At 42.1% G+C, this 26,132-nt stretch overlaps 1 protein-coding gene across 1 annotated transcript; it reads right to left on the minus strand.

The window, feature by feature from the left end:
- Positions 1 to 941: 941 nt before the first annotated feature.
- Positions 942 to 25,929, minus strand: LOC139582337 (serine/threonine-protein kinase H1-like). Its single transcript, XM_071412325.1, has 4 exons — positions 25,646 to 25,929; positions 25,291 to 25,390; positions 24,286 to 25,086; positions 942 to 4,166 (listed from the first exon to the last, which is right to left on the minus strand). The coding sequence occupies exons 1-4, from the start codon at positions 25,927 to 25,929 to the stop codon at positions 3,714 to 3,716; spliced, it is 1,638 nt and encodes a 545-aa protein (XP_071268426.1). The 3' UTR covers positions 942 to 3,713.
- Between the last annotated feature and the right edge of the window lie 203 nt (positions 25,930 to 26,132).

Raw genomic sequence — 26,132 nt, forward strand, 5'->3', positions numbered from 1 at the left:
ATAAAATCTTCATCAAAACAATATGGGCATTTCCCCACCAGAGATGTGTTTCCATCAAAATTACTTGTGGAAATAAAAGGCTGTGCGTGATGACATAGTGCACATACACATGTTGTGGTTCAATTCTCATGTACTGAATAAAAAGTTGGGGTTGGGGTTCCATCACATTTTCAACTCAACTGATGGTTTTCTCACAAAAATTGTTGCGTCACTCTGGTATTGGCACGCGCACTCTAGCCAACAGCTTTGCAGGTACAGCGCGGGTATAGCCTACATGATGAGATCATTATGGACTAAAGAGCGAGATTATTTGTATTTGCCAAACCGCAGCCGAGCATAGATGATCATATCACCAGAATAAGACCATGGACATTTATTGGAAAGGAGCATCAAGCTCAGCACCTTGCACTTTCACCACCTGTCAAGGGATGACGCTGGAGAGGCGAAGCAGGTACGGGGACTCAAACATTTAATATGGAACGGACATAGAACGAGACAGGAACAGCGTGACACACGGGTAACACAGACAAATAACAATCAATGCAGCAGCCGGGAACAGAGCTAGGGAACTGACAAATATAGGGGAGGGAATAAACAGGTGATGTGAGTGAGTCCAAAATCGCTGATGCGCGTGACGAGGGTAGGCAGGTGTGCGTAATTGATGATGGCAGGAGTGCGCAATGCAGGGCAGCCTGGGGGGGAAGAGCGGGAGCAGGTGTGACACCACCCTGTGAAATTCATCATCATTTATTTCATCTGTAGCCTAATAAACTGCATGCTTTCCACACAACATGGACCACACAACATGTCATCGCGTGACGCCAAGTTGACTTTGTTATGATGGTTATTATATCAATATTTGCGCACAGACATTTCTCGCATAAATCATTTTACCGACACGAAAAGAACCCACCTTGTCGAGCGTATTTTGTTTTGTCGACATTTGGAAAGTTTACCAACAAATGTTCTGTTTCCATCAGGCCTGTCGTGACATTTTTATCCGACATGTACTTTACTCGCATGAAAAGGTTGGATGGAAACTTAGTTTATGAGAGCATCTCCTAAATGACAAAAATGTTAAACGTTTACATACAAGTATTCATGAAAGAGAGACACATCAAACATTATACATATAATCACATAGCAATGCAGAAAGAAAAAACGTAAGTGAAATAGTTCCTCAGTCAGGTCAACCATCATGCTTTTCAACTTTGCATCGATCCTACTTTCCTCCCTCCACAGGGATTGCATCCTGTGTCTGGCCTTTTACCAGGGTCTGTCAGAGGAGATGTGCCCACCTGAACCTTACCCTGGTGGGGAAGCAACCTGGTCAGCCTCCCCTTGTCTCTGACCCTGGCCAGACAGAGACAGGGCTTTGCCCACATTCACACAGCCCTAAAGCGAGGTACTAAAACCTATATTGTCAAAGATAATAATCATTTTGCACTCATGAATGTTCACTCATTTGATTGTGGTTAATTTCTCCAGCCCCATACCTCAGTTGTTTACCAAAAAAGTGCTGGGTGACCAGTTTGTTGCTGTTTAAATCCCAGATTTAAAGCCACACTCTGTCATAATTCCTGCTGTTCGAAGGTAATTTGAATTAATGACACACCAATTGCTTCTTCAAAGTGGCAAAAGTGAGGCTGTTGCAATGGGAGGTTGTGTCTTTAATGTTTGATCTTATTTTCTTCCTCCCAGAGTGCCTGTCAGGTGCTGATGTAGTTCTGCTGACTGCAGTGGTGTCTGGGTCCATGGTTTGGTCTCTGTACTGCTCTGCTAACGACTCACCTCCATCCACAACCAGAGAGAGTTTGCCCACTTCCACAAAGAACTGGGAGGGATGACCTGGCTAATTGCGAGTCCTGCCAGCCCTGCTATACCCTCTGACCGCAGGCCCCGTTCCAAATGGCACCCTATTCCCTGTATAGTGCACTACTTTTGACCAGGCCCCCTAGCACTATATAGAGAATAGGGTGCCATTTGGGACGTAGACCTATTCTCAGTGTCTAGCTTGCCCTGATGTGGCTGTAGACACCATGGAGGGTTGGAAGCTACAGGTCAGACGTATCAGGGAAAGTGTTTCACCAGACTCACAAGAATATACAGTACATTAGCTGTTTTGTCTCTTCAATGTCTGTGAATTAGGATTGTGGTGGGAGAAATCATTGGGGATCATATATGTACCGATAGTGTTCCTCTATTCCATTACAGGGTGAGAAGCCAATCTACAAGAGTGCCATCACATCTATTGTCAATCCAAAGTATAAATGATGGACGTGCTTAAACCAACTCAAGAAGTCTACTCACTCTTAGACCCTTGAGCCTGTGATGGGAAAGATAAATCAACACCAAGGGACAATAGAAGAACACACATTAGTTCCTCTCATCATTTCTATTAAGGATGCATTCATTCACCCATGCCACAGGGTGCTCACCGTGTGGACAAATAATACAGATCATTATATATCATCAAAACATGGTGATGAAAAATGTTCATTTGATTAAAAACGTTTGTTACATTAACTTGTTGGAGTAATATACAGTTTATTTCACCTTACGTCGGAATTAGAGAAAGGATGCAGAAACTAAGAAAACAAACATGCAGGTGGCAGGCAGATTAGATTTCATATTTATATTTACAACCATTCACTGGCGTAAAGAGGTGATGTAGGGAGGCCTTTCCACACAAATAGGCGATATGTTACATCTGACTCCATCATTGAACCAGCATCAGTGGTAAGGACCCATTGTCCTCTATAAGTTTTACTATCACGTCTCCTCTCCAAAGTGGAAACTAGCCAAGTAAGTCAGACAGCAAGTCTAAGTCCCTAATGGCACCCTATTCCCTTTATAGTGCACTGCTTTTGACCAGGAACCATAGGGCTCTGGTCAAAAGTAGTGCACAATATAGGGAATAGAGTGCCATTTTGCACGTACCCCAAGTCATCTTCAACTGAGAACATGAATCACCAAGATTAATACAAAACACAAAAAATCATGAATATAATTTGTGATAATGCCAGATGAAATGGAGCAATTATTCTTCCCATCCTTTTTGCATTTTAATGCACTTTCAAACTTTGATTTTATTTTTTGTTTTCCTCTCCTCATAGCCTTTTCCTAGAACGTTTTGGATTTGAAATAAAGTTTTCAGGTACTCAATTTAAATATTGATGATGGTTTATTACACTGTTACAGAGCTGGGTGTTTAAAGAGGTAGCGTCCCACTGCCTGTCAAGCCTCATCCCGCAGAGTTTCACTCATACTTATTTACTTAACCCTTTACTCTCCTGAAAGAAAATAGGGCCTGTACTAGAGTTTCACTTATATGACACCTTAAAAATTATCTGATGTTTTGCCTATTCTTTAAGGCAAAGTCTGATCATCTCTGCTGGGGTTGGAGATGGTACTGTCTTAGGAAAAGCCTCAGTCTGTGTAGCGTGTTTGTGAGCAACCAAGTGTTGAGGTAGCCTGAGAGGGATCAGAGTGTATAGCTGAGCATGGGTCTGTAACTAAGACAGAGTGGCAGCAACAGAACAGGCTAAAGCTTTCAGCCTGACCCACAGACACCACTGGTCAAAAGTAGTGCACTAAATAGGGAATAGGGTGCCATTTGGGAGACACACCGATGTCTGCAGCAGTAAGACAGCAGACTTAGCCTGAACAGCTGTTGTGCTGCTGATATTAGCCTGACTGTGACTGGGATTTTGTCAGGGCGACCCTGGCTGGGTGGTGGTGGTGGAGCCCGCTGGCTGAACCTGCTCAGGGGGCTTGTTGGGCTGGGAGGTGGGTCTTAGAGACTGGGTCGTAGCCTGGTTCCCTGGCTGTCGTCTCTGGTTCTGGATGGTGGGTCTCTGGGTTTGCTTCTTCTCCAGCAGATCTTTCTCCCACTGATGTGTAAATCGACTGTGGCTGGCCCCGGAGCCTGTGCTGCTGGGGCATTGGGAGGATGACGAGGAGGAGGGTACGGAGGCCCGAGACGCCCGCCGCCGGAGGTTCTGGGAGATGGAGCGATGCAGGTTGGTCATGGACGAGGAGCTTGCTGACAAAGTGACCACCCAGGGGTGGTGGAGGGCCTGGATGGCGGTGAGGCGAGATGAAGGGTCCACCCCTAGGAGGCACTCGATGAAGTCCTTAGCCAGGTTGGAAACAGAGGGCCAGGGCTATGATGGGAAGAGGAGAGGAGAGAGGTAATCATTCACACTATGTATACCAGGGGTGTCAAAGTCAAATGGACGGAGGGCCAAATAAAAAATTTAGCTACAAGCCGAGGGCCGGACTGTTCGAATGTTCATTGAAAAATTTTTAAATGACGCATATAGTCTAGTGAACCTAATTGAACCTACTGAAAACCTAACAAATATATTCCAATATGATCAGATAAATAAAGCAATATTTTCTTATGGCTCTGTCAGTAATCTTTAATTTTCAACAGACACAAAAGACAAATTTCCTTTATATAAAAATCCCCATAACATGAACATTAAATGAAAGAAACCGGTATTCAAGGCACCATCAGTAGCCTATATTTTCTATTTTAGCAAAAGTGGGCTAAATTTACTTCAAAGAAAAAAACAATAATAGCAATTTTCTATCATCCACTCAACTGAAATATTTTTAAAATATAATTGGATTGAAATACAATAAAATAAAGTGCAAAAATCTATTAATCAAAAACAACACTTTGTTTAAGGAGAAGTAACATGCAGTGAAAACAAATATTAAACTTTAACTTTTAAACTTGAACTGAGTAAAAACTCTAAATATGTGATTGCACAGTAATGTTCACTTGTTTGAGGTTGAGGGTGATACTTGGTGGTGTCCCATCTTTTCCACAAGTTCATCAATGTTCGGGGTAAGGCTCTGAGCTGAGGAAATCCTCAGAATTGAGTGGAGGTGTTCAGCAGTAAGTCGACTTCTGTGTGATGTTTTGTTCAGGTTCATCAAAGAAAACAGTTGTTCACACAGGTATGTGCTGCCAAACATAGACAACGTTTGAGCAGCCTGGATGCGCAGCTGGGGCATTGTGTCGGGGAGGAAACGGGCGAACTCCGCAGCACCCACTGCCGCATATTTTGCCCTCAGTGCATCATTGCATTGGAGGTCAATCAACTCCATTTGGAGGTTTGGTGGTGAGCTTTCCACGTCAACAGCAAATGGGTTACCGAGCAGTTCCAACCTGCTTTTTTGTGCTTCAAAGTCAGCAAATCGGCGTCGAATCGGCGTTTTCAAATCGGCGTTTTCTGGGCAAACTTCGTCACAAACTTTAATCATGCAGTTTTTGATGAAATCCCCCTCCGTAAATGGCCGGGCTGATTTAGCGATCTCTTCTGCCAAAATAAAACTGGCCTTGACAGCAGCCTGGCCTTGTGATTTGGCTTTTTTGAACAGAGCCTGTCGAGATTTGAGGCCTCGTTTTAATTCCTCTGCCTTTTGTAGCCTTTGTTCCATGTCCATATTCTTGTTTTTGTCCGCGTGTTTCGTTTCATAATGTCGTCTCAGATTATACTCTTTCAGTACCGCCACACTTTCTCCACACAGAAGACACACAGGTTTTCCAGCTACCTCCGTGAACATATACTCCGACTCCCACCTTGTTTGAAACCCCCGGTTCTCAGTGTCCACCTTCCGTTTTGCCATTTTTGATGGGTATCTGAAAGTTAATTTTACTGTGATGCTGACGACTGCTGTGCCAATAAATATTGAAATGAAGCAGCCTACTGCTCGGTGCGTCACCGTTGCATTGTGGGAAATGTAGTATTGGTGCGTGTAAAAGATCTGCGGGCTGCCGGCTTGCTGCGGTCTGCGGGCCGGTTCTAATAATAAATCAAGATCATCCCAGGGGCCGTAAAAAACCTTCTCGCGGGCCGGATGTGGCCCGCGGGCCTTGACTCTGACATATGTGATGTATACAGTAATACGACTTACAGTACAGACCTGTTATAAAGATTAGAAATGAAAGGTCAACTTTCATAATAATTAGCTATCTGTCCTACTGCCCTTATTATTGTAAGTAGGACTTACCTCAACTAATTTACTTTAGACTCCACTGCTCACATAAATTGATGTAATTCTGTCCTTGAGCTGTTCATGTCTATTACTGCTCTGTATTATGTCATGTTTTGTGTGGACCCCAGGAAGAGTAGCTGCTGCTTTTGCAACAGCTAATGGGGATCCTAATAAAATACTAATACCAGATGGTCTATTATACTACATTTCTAAAATAGCAGAGTACATTCTCACTATTCCCTAGATACCCTTAAAGTGTAACAGCCCCTTGATTCGGTGAATCTAGTGTCTAAATACTTGATTGGAAGACAACAGGATGATCTCAAAGTCCTGTTCAATCAAAATTGACACCAACTTCCAGGTATACATCCCAAACTGCACCTTATTCCCTTTATAGTGCACTACATATGGGACACACAGACCAAGATTTGATTACATAGGCCTCTACGAGTGTGTTCCCTGACCTCTGCTGCCCAACAGTTTAGCACAGCTAAATGTCACTGGCTAAATGGACCAGTCTTGGCTGAATTACTTTGAAACCTGAATATGACAGAACTGGATTTAGGTCTATGTGGGAATGGGTCCTAGGATAATTATTATATTTACACTAGCTTCACAAAACAACCCTGCTCCACACCACATCTATGGGGTCTTTCAGTTCATTGTTAATTCAAATATCAAATTATTCCCCTTTGTAATGAATAAAATTACACTCATGAATAGACCGTCATCAACATGCAGTGTCTTTTCAATAAAGAATATATAATCTGTTTAATAAATCAGAATCCTTTTGGCATTCTGTCATAGAGACAATGATCCTCATAATCAAGTTGTTCTTAAAAGTAACCCAAATTGTGCTAAAAAAGCCTGAAGTGCACTCTGACTTAGTAACCTTTGTGTCACCTCTCCACATTCACAGGTGCAGCTGGCAATAATGCAATTGTTTTGGTATTAGAAAGTATAGCATGCTTAGCATCGGCTTGACAACAGTGACAGGTGAAATCCATATTAATAATACATACAGTACCAGGCAAAAGTTTGGACACACCTACTCATTTAAGGGTTTTTCTTTATTTTTACTATTTTCTACATTATAGAATAATAGTGAAGACATCAAAACAATGAAATAACACATATGTAATCATGTAGTAAGCAAAAAAGTGTTAAACAAATCAAAATATATTTTACATTTGAGATTCTTCAAAGTAGCCACCCTTTGCCTTGATGACAGCTTTGCACACTCTTGGCATTCTCTCAACCAGCTTCATGAGGTAGTCACCTGGAATGCATTTCAATTAACAGGTGTGCCTTGTTAAAAGTTAATTTGTGGAATTTCTTTCCTTAATGCGTTTGAGCCAATCAGTTGTGTTGTGACAAGGTAGGGTCCATATTTTGACAAGAACAGCTCAAATAAGCAAAGAGAAACGACAGTCCATCATTACTTTAAGACATGAAGGTCAGTCAATACGGAACATTTCAAGAACTTTGAGCGTTTCTTCAAGTGCAATCGCAAAAACCATCAAGCGCTATGATGAAACACGATCATGAGGACCGCCACAGGAAAGGAAGACCCAGAGTTACCTCTACTGCAGAGGATAAGTTCATTAGAGTTACCAGCCTCAGAAATTGCAGCACAAATAAATGCTTCACAGAGTTCAAGTAACAGACACATCTCAACATCAACTGTTCAGAGGAGACTGCGTGAATCAGGCCTTCATGGTCGAATTGCTGCAAAGGAGCCACTACTAAAGGACACCAATAAGAAGAAAAGACTTGCTTGGCCCAAGAAAAACGAGCAATGGACATTAGACCGGTGGAAATCTGTCCTTTGGTCTGATGAGTCCATATTTGAGATTTTTGGTTCCAACCGCCGTGTCTTTGTGAGACGCGGAGTAGGTGAACGGATGATCTCTGCATGTGTAGTTCCCACCATGAAGCACGGAGGAGGAACTGTGATGGTGTAGGGGTGCTTTGCTGGTGACACTGTATGTGATTTTTTTAGAAGTCAAGGGACACTTAAAATTAAAACTTCTTAGGGATAGGCGACCCATCAACGGGAAAGTTGTAAATCATGCAGAGCCTTGTGTCATGATCGTAGATTTTAGAGAAACAACAAATGTCCGGTACATATAAGTGTCTTATATCGGCTGAAAGCTGAAATTATTGTTAATATAACTGCACTGTCCAATTTACAGTAGCTATTACTGTGAAAAAAATGCCCTGCTATTGTTTGAGGAGAGCTCCTAACAACAAAACACTTTTTTCACCATGATAGGTTTGATAAATTCACCTCTGAAGGTGAAATGTGTACTTACATTCTGAAATCTTGCTCTGATTTATCATCCAAAGGGTCCCAGAGATAACATGAAGTGTAGTTTTGTTAGATAAAATCCTTTTTCATTTCAGAAAAAAGTCCATATAGCATGCACAATCGATTTTGTATTTCCACTGCAAAGAAAGGAATCTGTGAAAATCGAACCCTAAACGTTGTTTCAACCAGTCAAATCACGTCTGTATGTATACCTCAGCGATCCTAGAACGTAACCAGACTTCACTATATCATTAGGGGTGTAGTATATCCTATAGGACACCAAATTTGGTCAGAGAGCGACGCCTTCATGGCACGCCGATAACGCGGGCAGTCTTCACTTGATCGACTGTAACTTTGTCAAATAAGCACCAATCGGGGTCAAACAAAGCTAGCTAGATAGCCAATGAGCTGGGATTTACGGGAGTATCCGGAAACCACGTATTTGTCGCAAAATGTAGCTGTGCGACAGCAAGCCTTTTCCTTTTGGACAATAATGATTAGAATATGGAGAGTTATGAAGTTATGAAAACTGGATGTTTTGCAAATGTTGAACTTATAATATGGCTACTAATACTGGAAAAGCTAAATAAAAGACCATGTATTACGATTTGACGATATTCTTGCAGAAAAATGTAATGGGGCGGCAGGTAGCCTAGTGGATAGAGCGTTGGGCAAGTAACCGAAAGGTTGCTAGATCAAATCCCTGAGCTGACAAGGTAAAAAAATTGTAATTCTGCCCCTGAACAAGGCAGTTAACACACTGTTCCTAGGCCATCATTGTAAATAAGAATTTGTTCTTAACTGACTTGCCTGGTTAAATAAATAAAAAATGTCTTCTTCACGATTTGCCCAAATGTACCTGGGTGACTTTACACTAAATGTCATGTAGTTTGCTCATACTTCAAGTTATCCGTTTGCACACACACTGCTGCCATCTTGTGTACACCATCAGAATTACAACCAGAGTGATGGCTAGATGTGGGACCTTTCTGTTGCATTTCAAAGATGGTGGTAGATTTTTTTTTTTAAATGGTTGTTTTTTTCTTTGTATTTTCTTCTACCAGATCTATTGTGATATATTCTCCTACATTTCCACAAACTTCAAAGTGTTGCCTTTCAAATGGTACCTAGAATATGCATATCCTTGCTTCAGGGCCTGAGCTACAGGCAGTTAGATTTGAGTACGTCATTTTTGGCGAAAATTGAAAAAAAGGGAGCTATCCCTAATTAACCAGCATGGCACCACAGCATTCTGCAGCGATACGCCATCCCATCTGGTTTGAGCTTAGTGGGGCAATCATTTGTTTTTCAACAGGACAATAATCCAACACACCTCCAGGCTGTGTAAGAGCTATTTGACCAAGAAGGAGAGTGATGGAGTGCTGCATCAGATGACCTGGCCTCCACAATCACCCGACCTCAACCGAATTGAGATAGTTTGGGATGAGTTGGACCCCAGAGTGAAGGAAAAGCAGCCAACAAGTGCTCAGCATATGTGGGAACTTCTTTAAGGCAGTTGGAAAAGCATTCCAGGTGAAGTTGGTTGATATAATGCCAAGAGTGTGCAAAGCTGTCATCAAGGCAAAGGGTGGCTACTTTGAAGAATCTCAAATATAAAATATATTTTGATCTGTTAAACACTTTTTTGGTTACTACATGATTTCATATGTGTTATTTCATAGTTTTGATGTCTTCACTATTATTCTACAATGTAGAAAATAGTAAAAATAAAGAAAAACCCTTGAATGAGTAGGTGTCCAAACTTTTGACTGGTACTGTATATTGATTATAATACTTTAATACCTTAATAGCTCAAGAACAAAATCTACAAAATCTACCTGTCGCCTAAACAACCAAGACTCAAACTCATCAATGTCATTCAACAGAGAAAATAATGTCATAAACCCAAAAATAATGACTAATTTCCTTCCCACTAAGCTCTCTCTATAAATACTTTTGAGGCTTTGATTATTTGTAATAGTGTAATCATTTGTTACCTCAGGCTAAGTGCCATTTACTTGTATTATTACTGTCAATGCACAATGCAATGCATGATAAGCTTTTCTCACTTTACTGCTAAGTAGAGCATGATACCTTTAATCAAAATATATCAAACATCTCACTTTAAAATGTTCTTCTGTACAATAAGGGCTACAACAACAACCCAAGGAAAACAGTGGATGAATGAATGTTTCTCTCTTATTCTTAATTCAACCTTGCAAAAGCAGATGAGCCTCGCTCTTCGGGGAAGGTCTCGCTCCTCTCCATTTTAATCCAGAAATGCATTTCTCCTTTTGTGTCTCTCACCCAGTAATGACAATTAATCAACCATGAAATTGACAATTGCAAAACTGTTGCCAGGGAGGTGAATTTAAAGAGAAGCAGGTCTCACTCATAGACACAGTGTACTACACTAGAGAGAACTGAGAGAGATGAAGAGAAAGAAGGAGAAGTCAACTGTCTGTCTGTAACTGAGCAGAAAGTACTGCACACAAAGCACCATAAACATGCTCCTCACAGACTCCCTTCACTGTGTTATTTCACACCTGAGAGAAGCAGTATTTGATTGAGCTCCACAACCACATACCAGTGTTTGCCTGTCCTTCAGAATCATAATGTTCTGACTGATGACTGCTTACAGTGCCTTCAGAAATCATTCATACCCCTTGACTTATTACACATTTTGTTGTGTTACAGCCCGAATTTAAAATTGATTAAATAGATTTTTCTCTCTCACTCATCTACACACAATACCCCATAATGACAAAGTGAAAACAGGTTTTTATACATTTTTGCACATTTATTGAAAATGAAACACAGAAATATCTAATTTACATAAGTATGCACACCCCTGAGTCATACTTAGTAGAAGCACATTTGGCAGCGATTACAGCTGTGAGTGTTTCTGGTTATGTCTCTAAGAGCTTTCCACACCTGGATAGTGCAACATTTTCCCATTTATTATTTAAAAAATACTTCAAGCTCTGTCATATTGGTTGTTGATAATTGCTAGAAAACCATTTTCAGGTAGATTTAAGTCAAAACTGTAATTCGGCCACTCAGGAACATTCACTGTCTTCTTGGTAAGCAACTCCAGTGTAGATTTGGCCTTGTGTTTTAAGTTATTGTCCTGCTGAAATGTGAATTAATCTCGCAGTGTCTGGTGGAAAGCAGACTGAACCAGGTTTTCCTCTAAGATTTTGCCTGTGCTTAACTCCATTCTGTTTATTTTTTATACTGAAAAACTCCCCAGTCCTTAGCGACTACAAGCATAAAGTATTTACCCCCTTGGCACTCCACTGACCTGGAGCCAGTGGGTTTGGCAACGAATACGTAGCGAGGACCAGCCAACAAGAGCACACAGGTCGCAGTGGTGGGTAGTATATGGGCTTTGGTGACAAAACGGATGGCACTGTGATAGATTGCATCCAATTTGCTGAGTAGAGTGTTGGAGGAAAATTTGTAAATGACATCGCCGAAGTCAAGGATCGGTAGGATAGTCAGCTTTACAAGGGTAAGTTTGGCAGTGTGAGTGAAAGAGGCTTTGTTGCAAAATAGGAAGCCGATTGTAGATTTAACTTTGGATTGGAGATGCTTAATGTGAGTCTGGAAGGAGAGTTTATAGTCTAACCAGACACCTAGGTATTTATAGTTGTCCACATATTCTAAGTTAGATGTCCAGAGTAGTGATGCAAGTCGGGCTGGCGGGTGCGAGCAGCGATCGGTTGAAGAGCATGCATTTAGTTTTACTAGCATTTAAGAGCAGGTGGAGGCCACGGAAGGAGTGTTGTATGGCGTTGAAGCTCGTTTGGAGGTTAGTTAACACAGTGTCCAAAGAAGGGCCAGATGTATACAGAATGGTGTCGTCTGTGTAGAGGTGGATCAAATAATCACCTGCAGCAAGAGCGACATCATTGATATATACAGAGAAGAGAGTCGGCCCGAGAATTGAACCCTGTGGCACCCCCATAGAGACTGCCAGAGGTCCAGACAACAGGTCCTCCGATTTGACACACTGAACTCTATCTGAGAAGTAGTTAGTGAACCAGGCGAGGCAGTCATTAGAGAAACCAAGGCTGTTGAGTCTGCCGATAAGAATACGGTGATTGACAGAGTGGAAAGCCTTGGCCAGGTCGTTGAAGACGGCTGCACAGTACTGTCTCCTATCGATGGCGGTTATAATATTGTTTAGGACCTTGAGTGTGGCTGAGGTGCACCCGTGACCAGCTCGGAAACCAGATTGCATAGCAGAGAAGGTACGGTGGGATTCGAAATGGTCGGTGATCTGTTTGTTGACTTTAGAAAAGCAGGGCAGGATGGATATAGGTCTGTAACAGTTTGGGTCTAGAGTGTCTCCCCCTTTGAAGAGGGGGATGACCGCGACCGCTTTCCAATCTTTAGGGATCTCAGACGATACGAAAGAGGTTGAACAGGCTAGTAATATGGGTTGCAACAACTGCGGCGGATAATTTTAGAAAGAGAGGGTCCAGATTGTCTTGCCCGGCTGATTTGTACTGGTTCAGATTTTGCAGCTCTTTCAGAACATCAGCTGTTATGATATAATGGAAAGGTATCAAACACATGAAAAGCAAACAAAATGTGTTTGATACCAGTGGTGTAAAGTACTTAAGTAAAAATACTTGAAAGTACTACTTAAGTAGTTTTTTGGGGGTATGTGTACTTTACTTTACTATTTATATTTTTTACAACTTTTACTTTTACTTCACTATGTTCCTAAAGAATATTATGTACTTTTTACTCCATACATTTTCCCTGACACCCAAAAGTACATTTTGAATGCTTAGCAGGCGGTCACTAAACACATGCTTTGTTTGTCAATGATGTCTGAGTGTTGTTTGCTTAATATAAGGAATTTGAAATGATTTATACTTCTAAGTACATTTTAGCAGTAACATTTACTTTTGATACTTAAGCATAAAAAACAAATACTTTTGTTTAGACTTTTACTAAGAGTAGGATTTTACTGGGTGACTTTCACTTTTACTTGAGTCATTTTCTATTAAGATATTGTCACGTTCTGACCATAGTTATTTTGTGTTTTCTTTGTTTTAGTGTTGGTCAGGACGTGAGCTGAGTGGGCATTCTATGTTGTGTGTCTAGTTTTCCTGTTTCTGTGTTTGGCCTGATATGGTTCCCAATCAGAGGCAGGTGTTAGTCATTTGTCTCTGATTGGGAGCCATATTTAGGTAGCCTGTTTTGTGTTGGGTTTTGTGGGTGGTTGTCTTCTGTCTTTGTGTCTATGCACCAGATACGACCTGAAATACAAGTATATTTTCTTGTTTTATTTTGTACATTTTTCACATAAAAAAACAGTGGCTTTATTAGGTTTGGTGGAAAGGGACAAGAGCCTGAACCATATATCATTGCTGAGGAGAAAGTCAGATTAGGAGAGAAAGGGAAAGGTATTGGGCAGAGGAAGAAGGAGAATAACACTATGTCCCAAATGGCACCCTATTCATTGCCTACATAGTTCACTACTTATAGGGCCCTGGTCAGAAGTAGTGTACTATATAGTGAATAGAGTGCCATTTGGGGACGTAACCTTAGAAGAGAAACCACTACAGGGTCTGGTTTATTGAGCAACATGCTGTTAGCTGTTAGAGAGACAGGAAGATGTGAGGCGTCAGTGACTCGCTTCGCTCCGGCTCTGTTAGCGCCAGGATCCATCCTCACCTGACAAACATATAATTACAACAAATAAAGAAAACGCTAGAGGCTAGGATTACAGCTCTAATGTGATTGTGTGGATAATGCACTCTGAATAATGTAAAACTGCACGCAAGCCTCTCAGACAGTCACTGCTAAAGATTTATTAGCTGCTGTTATGGGAAGTGGAACTCCAGCAGGGATTTTCCATAGCAACAAAGACAACCTTATATAACATTAGTACATACAGTATATACCACTATAATAGCACAGCTATTAAGGCCAATGGAAGAATGTAGCCGGGTGTTTTAAATCAACCAAATAACTGGCCTGCATGTATATTGTAATACCAAACATAAATGACCAGTCAAAGTCTAAATATCAAATCCAGGTGGTAAACAAATTTAAATGTCATGACTCAAGTGGAATATAAAGAGGAGATCGTTTTTCTATATGGACTGCTGAGTTCATTCACAGTCCCCTCACTAGGTGGCAGACTGGGCTAACTATTAGAATCATGCATAGCTCTTGCTGCTAAATCTACCATGCAGATGCTTAGGTCAATATTGTGTGGCTTTTGTAATTTGTTCAAATGCAGAAAAATCACCATGCTAAGGCAAGTTCACAATGAACTCATGCTTGCAGTGAACAGGTTGAGCGATAAGGCTCAAAAAGCCCAGAGGCAACTTCCTCCCCACCCCCTATCCCCCATCCCTCCTCCTTCACCTCTACAGTTCAGTAGTGTATACAGTACATGAGTTTCTACCACACAGCCTGAGGCCAGGGTTGTGACACCTGTGATGCTGTACTGCAGTGGGGGAAGGAGAAGTGGTGTGTGTGCGTGTGTGTGTGCGTGTGTGGCGTCATGCCCATAGGGGGCACATGCCCCTCAGATGTGTCCCGTTAAAACATTTTTGTTGTTGTTTCTCTGTAATACTACTAGCCACCTAGCACTTTTATAAAGTTGGCTTTAGCTAGCCCAGATAGTTTCCCAATCTCCTAACCTCATAACTAGCTACCAATCAGCCATTTTAGGCTATCAATCAAGCTAGAGTAGCTAGCTTGTCTAACTATGTTAGCTGGCATGCCTGCTGGCAAGGTTGGTAGACTTTAGAAAAGCAAGCAATTACTAAATGTACCAAACAACACTCACATTTCTTTCAATCCTTTACCTAGATTTAGCAGAGATGCAGAGAAGCATATTTAGTTTGGTTAAAAAAACACCAGTCAAAAGGATACAGACAGCTCCTATATAATATTAGCTCAAAAGTATTCACTGCAACTAAAGTCACTGCAACTAAATATAAAAGGTACCGGCACCCAAAATGAGTACCGGCACATATAGTTCATTAAGAAATTATTCAGACCCCTTGACTTTTTCCAAATTTTGTTACGTTACAGCCTTATTCTATAATGGATTAAATTTAAAAAAAAGTCTCATCAGTCTACACACAATACCCCATAACGACAAAGCGAAAACAGGTTTCTAGAATTTTTAGCAAATGCATTAAAAATAAAAAACAGAAACACCTTATTTACATAAGTATACAGACCCTTTGCTATGAGACTCAAAATGTAGCTCAGGTGCACCCTGTTGCCATTGATCATCCTTGAGATGTTTCTACTACTTGATTGGAGTCCACCTGTGGTAAATTAAATTAATTGGACATGATTTGGAAAGGCACACACCTGTCTATATAAGGTCCCACAGTTAACAGTGCATGTCAGAGCAAAAACCAAGCCATGAGGTCAAAGGAATTGTCCGTAGAGCTCCAAGACAGGATTGTGTCGAGGCACATATCTGGGGAAGGGTACCAAAACATTTCTTTGAAGGCCCCCAAGAACACAGTGGCCTCCATCATTCTTAAATGGAAGAAGTTTGGATGACACCTGGGCTATCATTCCTCCGCCATTTCCTCCTCCACTCTTTCGCTCTCCTCTCTGTCGCTCTCTATCTCTCTCTTTGTCTTTTTCTCTCGCTCTGTTTCTCTCCCATTCTCTTTCTCGCTCTGTCTCCATTAATCTCTCTTTCATTGTCTCTCTCTCCCTCTCTATCTTCCTATCTCTCTCCCTCTCTCCATCTCTGGCTGGCTCCTCACAATTTACTGTACTGTAGGGCTCCTTAAACGCTTTTAGTGGAGTATGTAAGCCAAAGCTTTATAGCCTAACTGTATGCGCCAAATACTCGCCAATGGCCAAATGCTTTTTGGGAACTTGGCCAGAAAAAGTTCATGGCGATCCACTGTGGCAAAAAGGACAACGTCGAAGTTGAATTCAATGAGAGAAAAGGAGAGTTTAAAATAAAGAGAAAGGAGGGCCATAAAAGTCATGTTTGGGAATGATTTTGTGAAGTGGTAAAAGAGGATTATAGCAGTGTGATTATTGTGAGGCGCTATACACATTCGAGAGTTACAAGACGGGGACTTCAAATATGGCAAGTCAAGGGAACTGTAGCCTACTGTTTAGATGGGTAAATTGATAAAATCCTAACTGAAATCTGGACACTGCGTGTAGGTCTATAACCTCTCACATAGCCAATATAATACAAACTCCTGCAGAATTAAGCATATTTTGCAGTAAAATGATACACCAAATGGACATTTTGACTCGGGAAGAGGAGTGGAGAAATATGATTTCTTTCTTTCAGCATCTTGAGAGAATGAATGTGTGGTTAGGGACTGTCTGTAAAGGCGCTATCTCTATCAGATTCATAAAAGCTGATAGTATTTGAACCATATAAAATATTTGTATTTATTTTTATTTAACCTTTATTTAACTAGGCAAGTTAGTTAAGAACACATTCTTATTTACAATGATGGCCTATCCAGGGCAAATCCTCCCCTAATCTGGACGATGCTTGGCCAATTGTGCGCCGCCCTATGGGACTCCCGATCACGGCCGGTTGTGATAGAGCCCGTGATCGAACCCGGGTCTGTAGTGACGACTTAGACCGCTGCGCCACTCAGGATCCCATAATATGCATCCAAGCAGAACTGAAATCTTATCAGAAACATGTTGGCTTTTTCCCACTGCTTTTAATTTCCTTAAAACCGGCCAAACTGATATCATTTGAACATTTTGCACGAAAAATCTTTCCCATTTTTTTTAGTTATTGCATTTTCTCCCCGGTCCCTAAATGTCTGTTGAGCGAGAGAAGCAGAGATGAAAGAGAACTTTACTGATGTCAACTATATTGAACAAAAATATAAATGCAATATGCAACAATTTCAAAGATTCTACTTAGTTACAGTTCATATAAGGAAATCAGTCAATTTAAATAAATTCATTAGGCCCATTCATCTATGGATTTCACATGACTGGGAATACAGATATGCATCTGTTGGTCACAGATACCTTAAAAAAAAGTAGGGGCGTGGATCAGAAAACCAGTGAGTCACTGGTGTGACCACCATTTGCCTCATGCAGCGCGACACATCTCTTTTGCAAAGAGTTGATCAGGCTGTTGATTGTGGCCTGTGGAATATTGTCCCACTTCTCTTTAATGGCTGTACGAAGTTGCTGGATATTGGCGGGAACTGGAAAACACTGTCGTACATGTCGATATAGAGCACACCAAACATGCTCAATTGGTGACATGTCTGGCAAGTATGCAATTGTTTACAGATCCTTGCGACATGGGGCCATTAACATGCTGAAACATGAGGTGATGGCGGCGGATGAATGGCATGACAGTGGGCCTCAAGATTTCATCATGGTATCTCTGTGTATCCAAATTGCCATAGATAAAATAAAATTGTGTTTGTTGTCCGTAGCTTATGCCTGCCCATACCATAACCCCACCACCACCATGGGGCACTCTGTTCACATCAGCAAACCGCTCGCCCACACGAGCCCATACACATGACATGGTCTGCGGTTGTGAGGCTGGTTGAACGTACTGCCAAATTCTCTAAAATGACGTTGGAGGTGGCTTATGGTAGAGAAATTAACACAAAACTATCTGGAAACAGCTCTGGCGGACATTCCTGAAGTCTGCATGCCAATTGCACGCTCCTGCAAAAGTGAAACATCTGTGGCATTGTGTTGTGTGACAAAACTGCACATTTTGGAGTGGCCTTTTATTGTACCCAACACAAGGTGCACCTGTGTAACAGCACAGCACATTTTCTATCGGCCTATTTGCGAGTTAGGGTCAGGTGCGGGCCTCAAATTTTCACATTATCACAGATGGGTTATTAGCTATTGCAGGTGTGTGGTTGAACAAACAGCTGACCTGCGCATCACTAGTATGCGCGTGTGTAGATTTGTGTGTGTGTGTGTTCATGGATGTACAGTGGCTTGCGAAAGTATTCACCCCCCTTGGCATTTTTCCTATTTTGTTGCCTTACAACCTGGAATTAAAATAGATTTTTGGGGGTTTGTATCATTTGATTTACACAACATGCCTACCACTTTGAAGATGTTAAGTATTTTTTTTGTGAAACAAGCAAGAAATAAGACAAAAAAACTGAAAACTTGAGCGTGCATAACTATTCACCCCCCCAAAGTCAATACATTGTAGAACCACCTTTTGCAGCAATTACAGCTGCAAGTCTCTTGGGGTATGTCTCTATAAGCTTGACACATCTAGCCACTGGGATGTTTGCCCATTCTTCAAGGCAAAACTGCTCCAGTTCCTTCAAGTTCGATGGGTCCGCTGGTGTACAGCAATCTTTAAGTCATACCCCATATTCTCAATTGGACTGAGGTCTGGGCTTTGACTAGGCCATTCCAAGACATGTACATGTTTCCCCTTAAACCCCTCAAGTGTTGCTTTAGCAGTATGCTTAGGGTCATTGTCCTGCTGGAAGGTGAACATCCGTCCGAGTCTCAAATCTCTGGAAGACTGAAATAGGTTTCCCTCAAGATTTTCCCTGTATTTAGCTCCATCCATCATTCCTTCAATTCCTACCAGTTTTCCAGTCCCTGACGATGAAAAACATCTCCACAGCATGATGCTGCCACCACCATGCTTCACTGTGGGGATGGTGTTCTCGGGGTGATGAAAGCTGTTAGGTTTGTGACAGACATAGTATTTTTCTTGATGGCCAAAAAGCTACATTTTAGTCTCATCTGACCAGAGTACCTTCTTCCATATGTTTGGGGAGTCTCCCACATGCTTTTTGGCAAACACCAAACATATTTGCTTATTTTTTTCTTTAACTTCTCACGAGTCACCAACCCTGATCCGGTAGCACCCCCCACCCCCCCCCCCCCCCCACTGAGTAGCATAGCTAGCATAGCGTCACAAGTAACTTGTAGCATCTAAATATCATTAAATCACAAGTCCAAGACACCAGATGAAAGATACAGGTCTTGTGAATAAAGCCACCATTTCAGATTTTTAAAATGTTTTACAGGGAAGACACAATATGTAAATCTATTAGCTAACCACGTTAGCAAAGGACACGATTTTTTTACTCCCAATAGTTTTTTCCTGCGTCAGTAGCTATCACTAATTCGACTAAATAAAAATATATATAGCCACTAACCAAGAAACAACTTCATAAGATGACAGTCTGATAACATATTTATGGTATAGCATAGTTTTTTTTTGGAAAAATGTGCATTTTTCAGGTATACATCACAGTTCTACATTGCAGCTGCAATCTGAAATAGTGCTGACCCAGCCAGAACAATTACAGAGACCAACGTCATATAACGAATTACTCATCTTAAAACATTTCAGAAAAATACACAGCGTACAGATATTGAAAGCCCAACATCTGGTGAATCCAAACAATATTTCAGATTTATTAAATGTTTTATAACGAAAACAAAATGTAGCGCTAAATTAGCATAGCTATACCAGGCAGATTCGGCTAGGCGCCCACGGCCAGTTCACATGCACAACAGATATGATATAACATCGTAAATTGGGTCTTACTATGGCTGATCTTTCATCAGAATGTTGATCAAAGTGTCCTTTGTCAAGATGAGTCGTTGGTTCCGTTCAGAATTGTTCCTTTCCCACTCCATTTAGCACAGGTACTGGTCGAGTGGCACGGATCTCTCAAACGTAAATAAAATCAGACAACGGAACACCACAAAACTCCCGAAAAAATTCAAATAATCTGATTAAACTATATTGAAAAAACATACATTACGATGATCTGGTCACATGTATCAAACAAACTTCGAGACGGAGATAGTTTTCATCCATAATGGCCGCACAACAGAAGACAATCGCAGCTACAAGTCGCACGATTTAGAGAACCGGAAGTTGTCGGTCACGCCAAAGAATTAGCTCTCATTTCACGTCAGTCCCAGATAAACAAGATATTTTTCCTCTGACGTCCTCTTGACACCCAGAGGAAGGCCAATGAGGTGTGTTTCGGGTCATAGGGGGCACGACCATATATAGGCAGAGCGTTGAAGCTGGCATACACATCTTGCTTTTTTCTTCTTGGTCATGGAAAGTGCTGTCAAATGACTTCTGTATCACTCAGAGACAAAATTGAAACGGTTTTAGAAACTAGAGATTGTTTTCTTTCCAATGGTATTATTTATATGCATATAGTAAGAGCAATAATTGAATAAGAGGCAGTTTAATCTGTAGAGCAAATTATGCTAATGGGAAAATAGCACCCCCTGTATTCTCAAGAAGTTAAGCAATGGCTTTTTCTGGCCACTCTTCCGTAAAGCCCAGCTCTGCGGAGTGTACGGCTTAAAGTGGTCCTATGGACAGATACTCCAATCTCTGCTGTGAAGCTTTGCAGCTCCTTCAGGGTTATCTTTGGTCTCTTTGTTGCCTCTCTGATTAATGCCCTCCTTGTCTGGTCAGTGACGTTTGGTGGGCGGCCCTCTCTTGGCAGGTTTGTTGTGGTGCCATATTCTTTCCATTTTTTAATAATGGATTTAATGGTGCTCCGTGGGATGTTCAAAGTTTCAGATATTTTTTTATAACCCAACCCTGATCTGTACTTCTTCACAACTTTCTCCCTGACCTGTTTGGAGAGCTCCTTGATCTTCATGGTGCCGCTCGCTTGGTGGTGCCCCTTGCTTAGTGGTGTTGCAGACTCTGGGGCTTTTCAGAACAGGTGTATGTATACTGAGATCATGTGACAGATCATGTGACACTTAAATAAAGTCCACCTGTGTGCAATCTAACTAATTATGTGACTTTGAAGGTAATTGGTTGCACCAGATCTTATTTAGGGGTTTGATAGCAAAGGGGATGAATACATATGCAAGGCACTGTAAGTGTGTGTGGGTGGTATGAGAGACAGACAGTCTGGTTGCACACACCTGTGAACATGTGATGTATAAGGATGGGCTTCTACAGCTGTTTAATGCAACAGATACAATATATAATTTCCCTAATTTCATAAATATGTTAAATAAAATTCATGAGGCTTGGATTATGATATGGGGGGAAGGTTAATGTTAGGACATATACAAACACACTACCATTATACACTTCCACACTCAATCCCCAGGTGACAGCAGCAACCGGGTATAGATGCTGAGCCAAGCTTTTATTTGCATACAGGTGCTGCCAATTAAGGTGATTCGTCAGTCAATGTCCCAGCTGGCAGAGTCGTGAGGGCTGCTAGTTTTGCTTGGTGGCCATGAGGCCTTTTGTTTGTTTTTGTCTTTAGTTTGGGTGTGCCTTTTTCTATTTTATAAAATTTCTGTTTTTTTCACCATCTGAACAAATAATAATCTGCTTGGACTGGCCGACCAAGAGGTCAAGGAACTGTCCTTGAACCTAAAGTAAGGTAGCAGTATCCTGCGTACATACAGGTAACTGCCAAAATAAAGGAAACACCAACATAAAGTGTCTTATTTAACTAGGCAAGTGGGTTAAGAACAAATTCTTATTTACAATGACAGCCTACTCCGGCCAAACCCGGACAACGCTATGCCAATTGTGCACCCCCCTATGGGACTCCCAATCATGGCCAGAAGTGATTCAGCCTGGATTTGAACCAGGGACTGTAGTGACCCCTCTTGCACTGAGATGCAGTGCCTTAGACTGCTGCACCACTCAGGTCTTAATAGGGTGTTGGGCCACCACGAGCCAGAACAGCTTCAATGCACCTTGGCATAGATTCTACAAGTTCCTGTAACTCTAATTTGGTGTTTTATTGAAGGTGGTGGAAAACTCTGTCAGGCCCCGCTCTAGAATCTCCCATAATTGTTCAATTGGGTTGTGATCTGGTGACTGAGTCAGCTATGGCATATGGCACCATCGCATGAGCCTGAAGCCACAGACTCTGGCCAAACTCATGTTTCTAAAAATGAATTCAAAGGCACTGTAGATGTAGCTTAATAAGGCATTTTTCGTTTAATTTGTATTTAATTCTAATTAAGTCACAGCCGAAATGTGCAATTTATAGACTATAATGATTTAATTAAACGAAATGTTGTTTAAATGCTGAGTGGTTAATGTCCCTGCCAGCCTTGACATAATTTAAATAATATAGCCTAAATAATTCATTTTCATCCTTCTTAGGCTACCTGTCTGGCTCCTGACCTATTTAGAGTGTTTATATGTTGTTTAATACGACACATAGCCTATTTAAAATGATGAGCGCTTCTTAAAGTTTTCTGTTGTTTATTAACATACTTTTCATTCAAATCATATGGTTTGGTTTCAATGCTTCATACCCAAATGGTAGGTCCAGGTAGTCACAAAAATCGATGGCTGTTGGATAAATTGTGATTTTAATGAATGGAATGAATTTGGAGAGGCAGTTTTTTTTCCTTTTGAGCAAGGAGCGTTTTTTAGCGGAACGGTTGGAAAGGACGTGGAGCGCAGGAGCAGTGCGCATGCACCACTCCATGAGAGATGAGCGGGATTTCCGACCGCTCAACTCCGCTCACATACTCTGTGCCCTGTGGATGGGGGCACTGTCATCCTATGGGGGCATAGCCATGGTAGCCAAAATAATGGCCTGCCCAGCATTGTTATACATGACCCTAAGCATGATGTTAATTGCTTAATTAACTCAGGAACCACACTTCTGTGGAAGCACCTGCTTTCAAAATACTTTCTTTCCCTCATTTAATCAAGTGTTCCCTTTACTTTGGCAGTTACGTGTACATTCAACGCCTAGTCGCACACGCTTACTTCTTACATTTATGAACACATCAAATCAGGTTACCGACCATGTAGCTAGGCCTAAGACCCCTAGACATAAATAGTGCGGCAAAATCAGTAGACTAGTTATTCATTTCGTAACCGTTGCAGACAAGGTTATTATACAGCTTAAACACAAATATATTTTCTCAGTTTTACATAAGAAATATTTCTATAAAGCCATAAATATGTGAAATATGTTTTTTGTAATCCCACCCAGGGTTTCAGCCATATCCATTATTCCTTTGGTGGTCTGTCTGGTCAGTGTAGCAGCAGTAAAGATTGGAATAATAGAGCAGACTGAAATGTCAAGCCGCTGCATACAACAGAACGGGGCCATGCTTTAAAGCTCACTGAATAATCCCAGACTGGGGTGTAATCAGCGTGAAAGAACGGACCCAAACCTCCCCACAAACACACCACCACAGAGACTGAGCGTGTGTGTGTGTGTGTGTGTGTGTGAGAGAGCGCTCTAACAGAACTGTTCAAATATCCAGTTCACTTACAGCACGGAGCAGAAAGGAGCAGAGAGGACATGAACGACAAGGCCCTATTTACCCTCTAAGCGTTTTCAAAGAGCTAAATCAAATGGAGACGCCACAACAAACATACGTATCCATTCAAGTGTGTTACCATGCGGATCTGCTGAAGGGGATCAATGGAGACAAACGTCACATGATGGTTCTGAGATGTTCAGTGAGACATTCAGTTCAGTGATTCAGACTATTAGAAATTATCTGGTGAAATAATGATGAGGATATGATGTGTGTAACTGTGTGTGTGTGTGTGTTTATGTTACCTTGTTGAGAGAAATTGTGTGAGAGTGTGTGACAGTGTGTGTGTGTGTCTTCTGCATGAGTGAAAGACAGTGTTTGAAAGTGTGTGATGCGTGGCAGGCAGTGGATGTAGAAGGACTTCACTCAGATCATTGGCCTGCTGCGCACGATGGGACTACATAGCAAAACAACTAAAAAGACAGATGGATCATTCAAAGTAAAAACACATTTAAAGAAGGAAATCTAGGATTTGGATCTCATGGATGGTCAGTCCTTGCACCAATAACTCAGTCTATGAATTGAGAGTGGTTACATTGCTCCAGCCCCATCCCTCTGCTGTTCACCAAAAAAGCAGTGGGGTGACAGCTTTGTTGTTGTTTGAATCCCAGATTTCCCCTTTAAGAAACGCATGATGGAACTCAACAACAACTCACCTCTCCGTGGAAGCTGTACCTTCCCCTGAGGATGGCTCTGTAGAGTCTGGGCCGGCTGTCGTCCTCGAAGGGCATGGAGCCACTGAGTAGGATGTAGGCTATGACCCCCAGGGCCCACATGTCCACCTGGCAGGAGTAGGGCATCCTCAAGACCACCTCTGGGGCCATGTACTCTGGCGTCCCACAAGTGGTCGTCATGGACCAGTCTCTTCTACCGCCACCTCCTCCATCCCCTCTTCCATCTCTTCCACTGCCTTTTCCATCACTTCTATCACAGCTGCCCTTACCATCCCTATTTGCTACCTTACCACCTGGAACTCCACCCAGACTTCCACCCCTTCCACTGCCTCTTCCAACTCCACTATATCCAACTCCATAGCCTCCAACTCCACTTCCACTGCCCATTCCATCTCCATCTCCACTTCCATCCTTACCCCCTCCAGGGTCCTTGTTCCCAAAGCTGGCCAGCCCAAAGTCAGTCACCAGGAGGCGTGAGTCGGCTCCAGGGTGGTAGTACAACAGATTCTCAGGTTTCAGGTCCCTGTGTGTGATGCCCAGAGAATGAAGATACCCCACCCCGGCTAAAGTCATCTGCAGGGCTCTGGTGGCATCACGCTCGGTGAAGTGGCCCTTAGCGATGACACGGTCGAACAGCTCCCCGCCCGTGGCCAGTTCCAGAACCATGTAGACCCTCTGGGGCGACTGGAACACCTCCACCAGCTGCACCACATTGAGGTGGCTGACCCTGCGTAGCACCCCCAGCTCCGAGTCACACACCTCTCGCCCTTCCCTGGCCTCCACCTGCAACAGGTGTTGAATTTCAGTTTATAAAATGACACACAATTCTGAATAGTTTGACAACTGATATTACTGCACTTTTAATTTGTTGGTATAAATGCCCTTACTAATGTTGCACACTTCCTTCTCCTTCTGTTTCTCTCCTCATGAACATTCACTGTCCCCCTACCTCTTCCCTAGGTCTACTGGAAGAAATAAGTTACAGACCTCCATCATCTTGATGGCGAAGGGTTGGCGGGTGGCTCGGTGCTCGACGCGTACCACCCGGCTGAAGCTCCCCCTACCGATCAGGGCCTTGATATCATACCTGGACAGAGAGGGCAGGAGGGAGGAGAAGAGAAAAGGGTGAGTGGGAAGTAGAATAGTGTTCTGTTCTACTGTATTCAACTCTAGTGAGGTGAGGTCTTCTATGGGAGATAAATATGAAATATCATAGAATGTGGAGTCGTCATCATCACCAACAACATTAGCAAATTAATTAGTCTAAGTACCTACAATGTATTGGCACTGATTTATATTGCTACTACTGATCTTCAAACGTTGACGATTTGTATACAGTTACCTTGCTGTGACTCTGGGATCAAACTTCGCCTTGTACTTGGCCACTTTGTTGTGCCTCTGCCCATCCTGGCCCGTCGGCAGTAGAATGCGTGACGGCGCCTGTGTACCCGTAACTCCACTGCTCTGAACAACACTCCAAAAGTCTTTCTGCGTCCCTTTACACTTCTGTAGCTCATCGTCTAACTCTTTTCTTTTGTGACTGTAGCCCACTACCGACTTCACGAAGCTCACGTAACCGTTTTTAACCGAGCTTTCAGGCAGCACTTTGGTGCTTCCGCAGCCCATTACTAAAGCGCAACTAAAGAATGCATGAAGAGAAAAGTGACAGTTGCTGCTTGCGTAATTCGGTGCGCAAAGAAAAACGTACACAATCTTAACAGACTCGATCAGCAGCAACGTCAACTTTAACCTGTACTATAATACACATAAACGGCTAAATTGGTAAAAAGACGTCTAGAAGAGTGAGTGAGCAGGTGAAGGCAACGCTT

The sequence above is a fragment of the Salvelinus alpinus genome, chromosome 8 (assembly GCF_045679555.1).
Source record: "Salvelinus alpinus chromosome 8, SLU_Salpinus.1, whole genome shotgun sequence".
Lineage (NCBI taxonomy): Eukaryota > Metazoa > Chordata > Actinopteri > Salmoniformes > Salmonidae > Salvelinus > Salvelinus alpinus.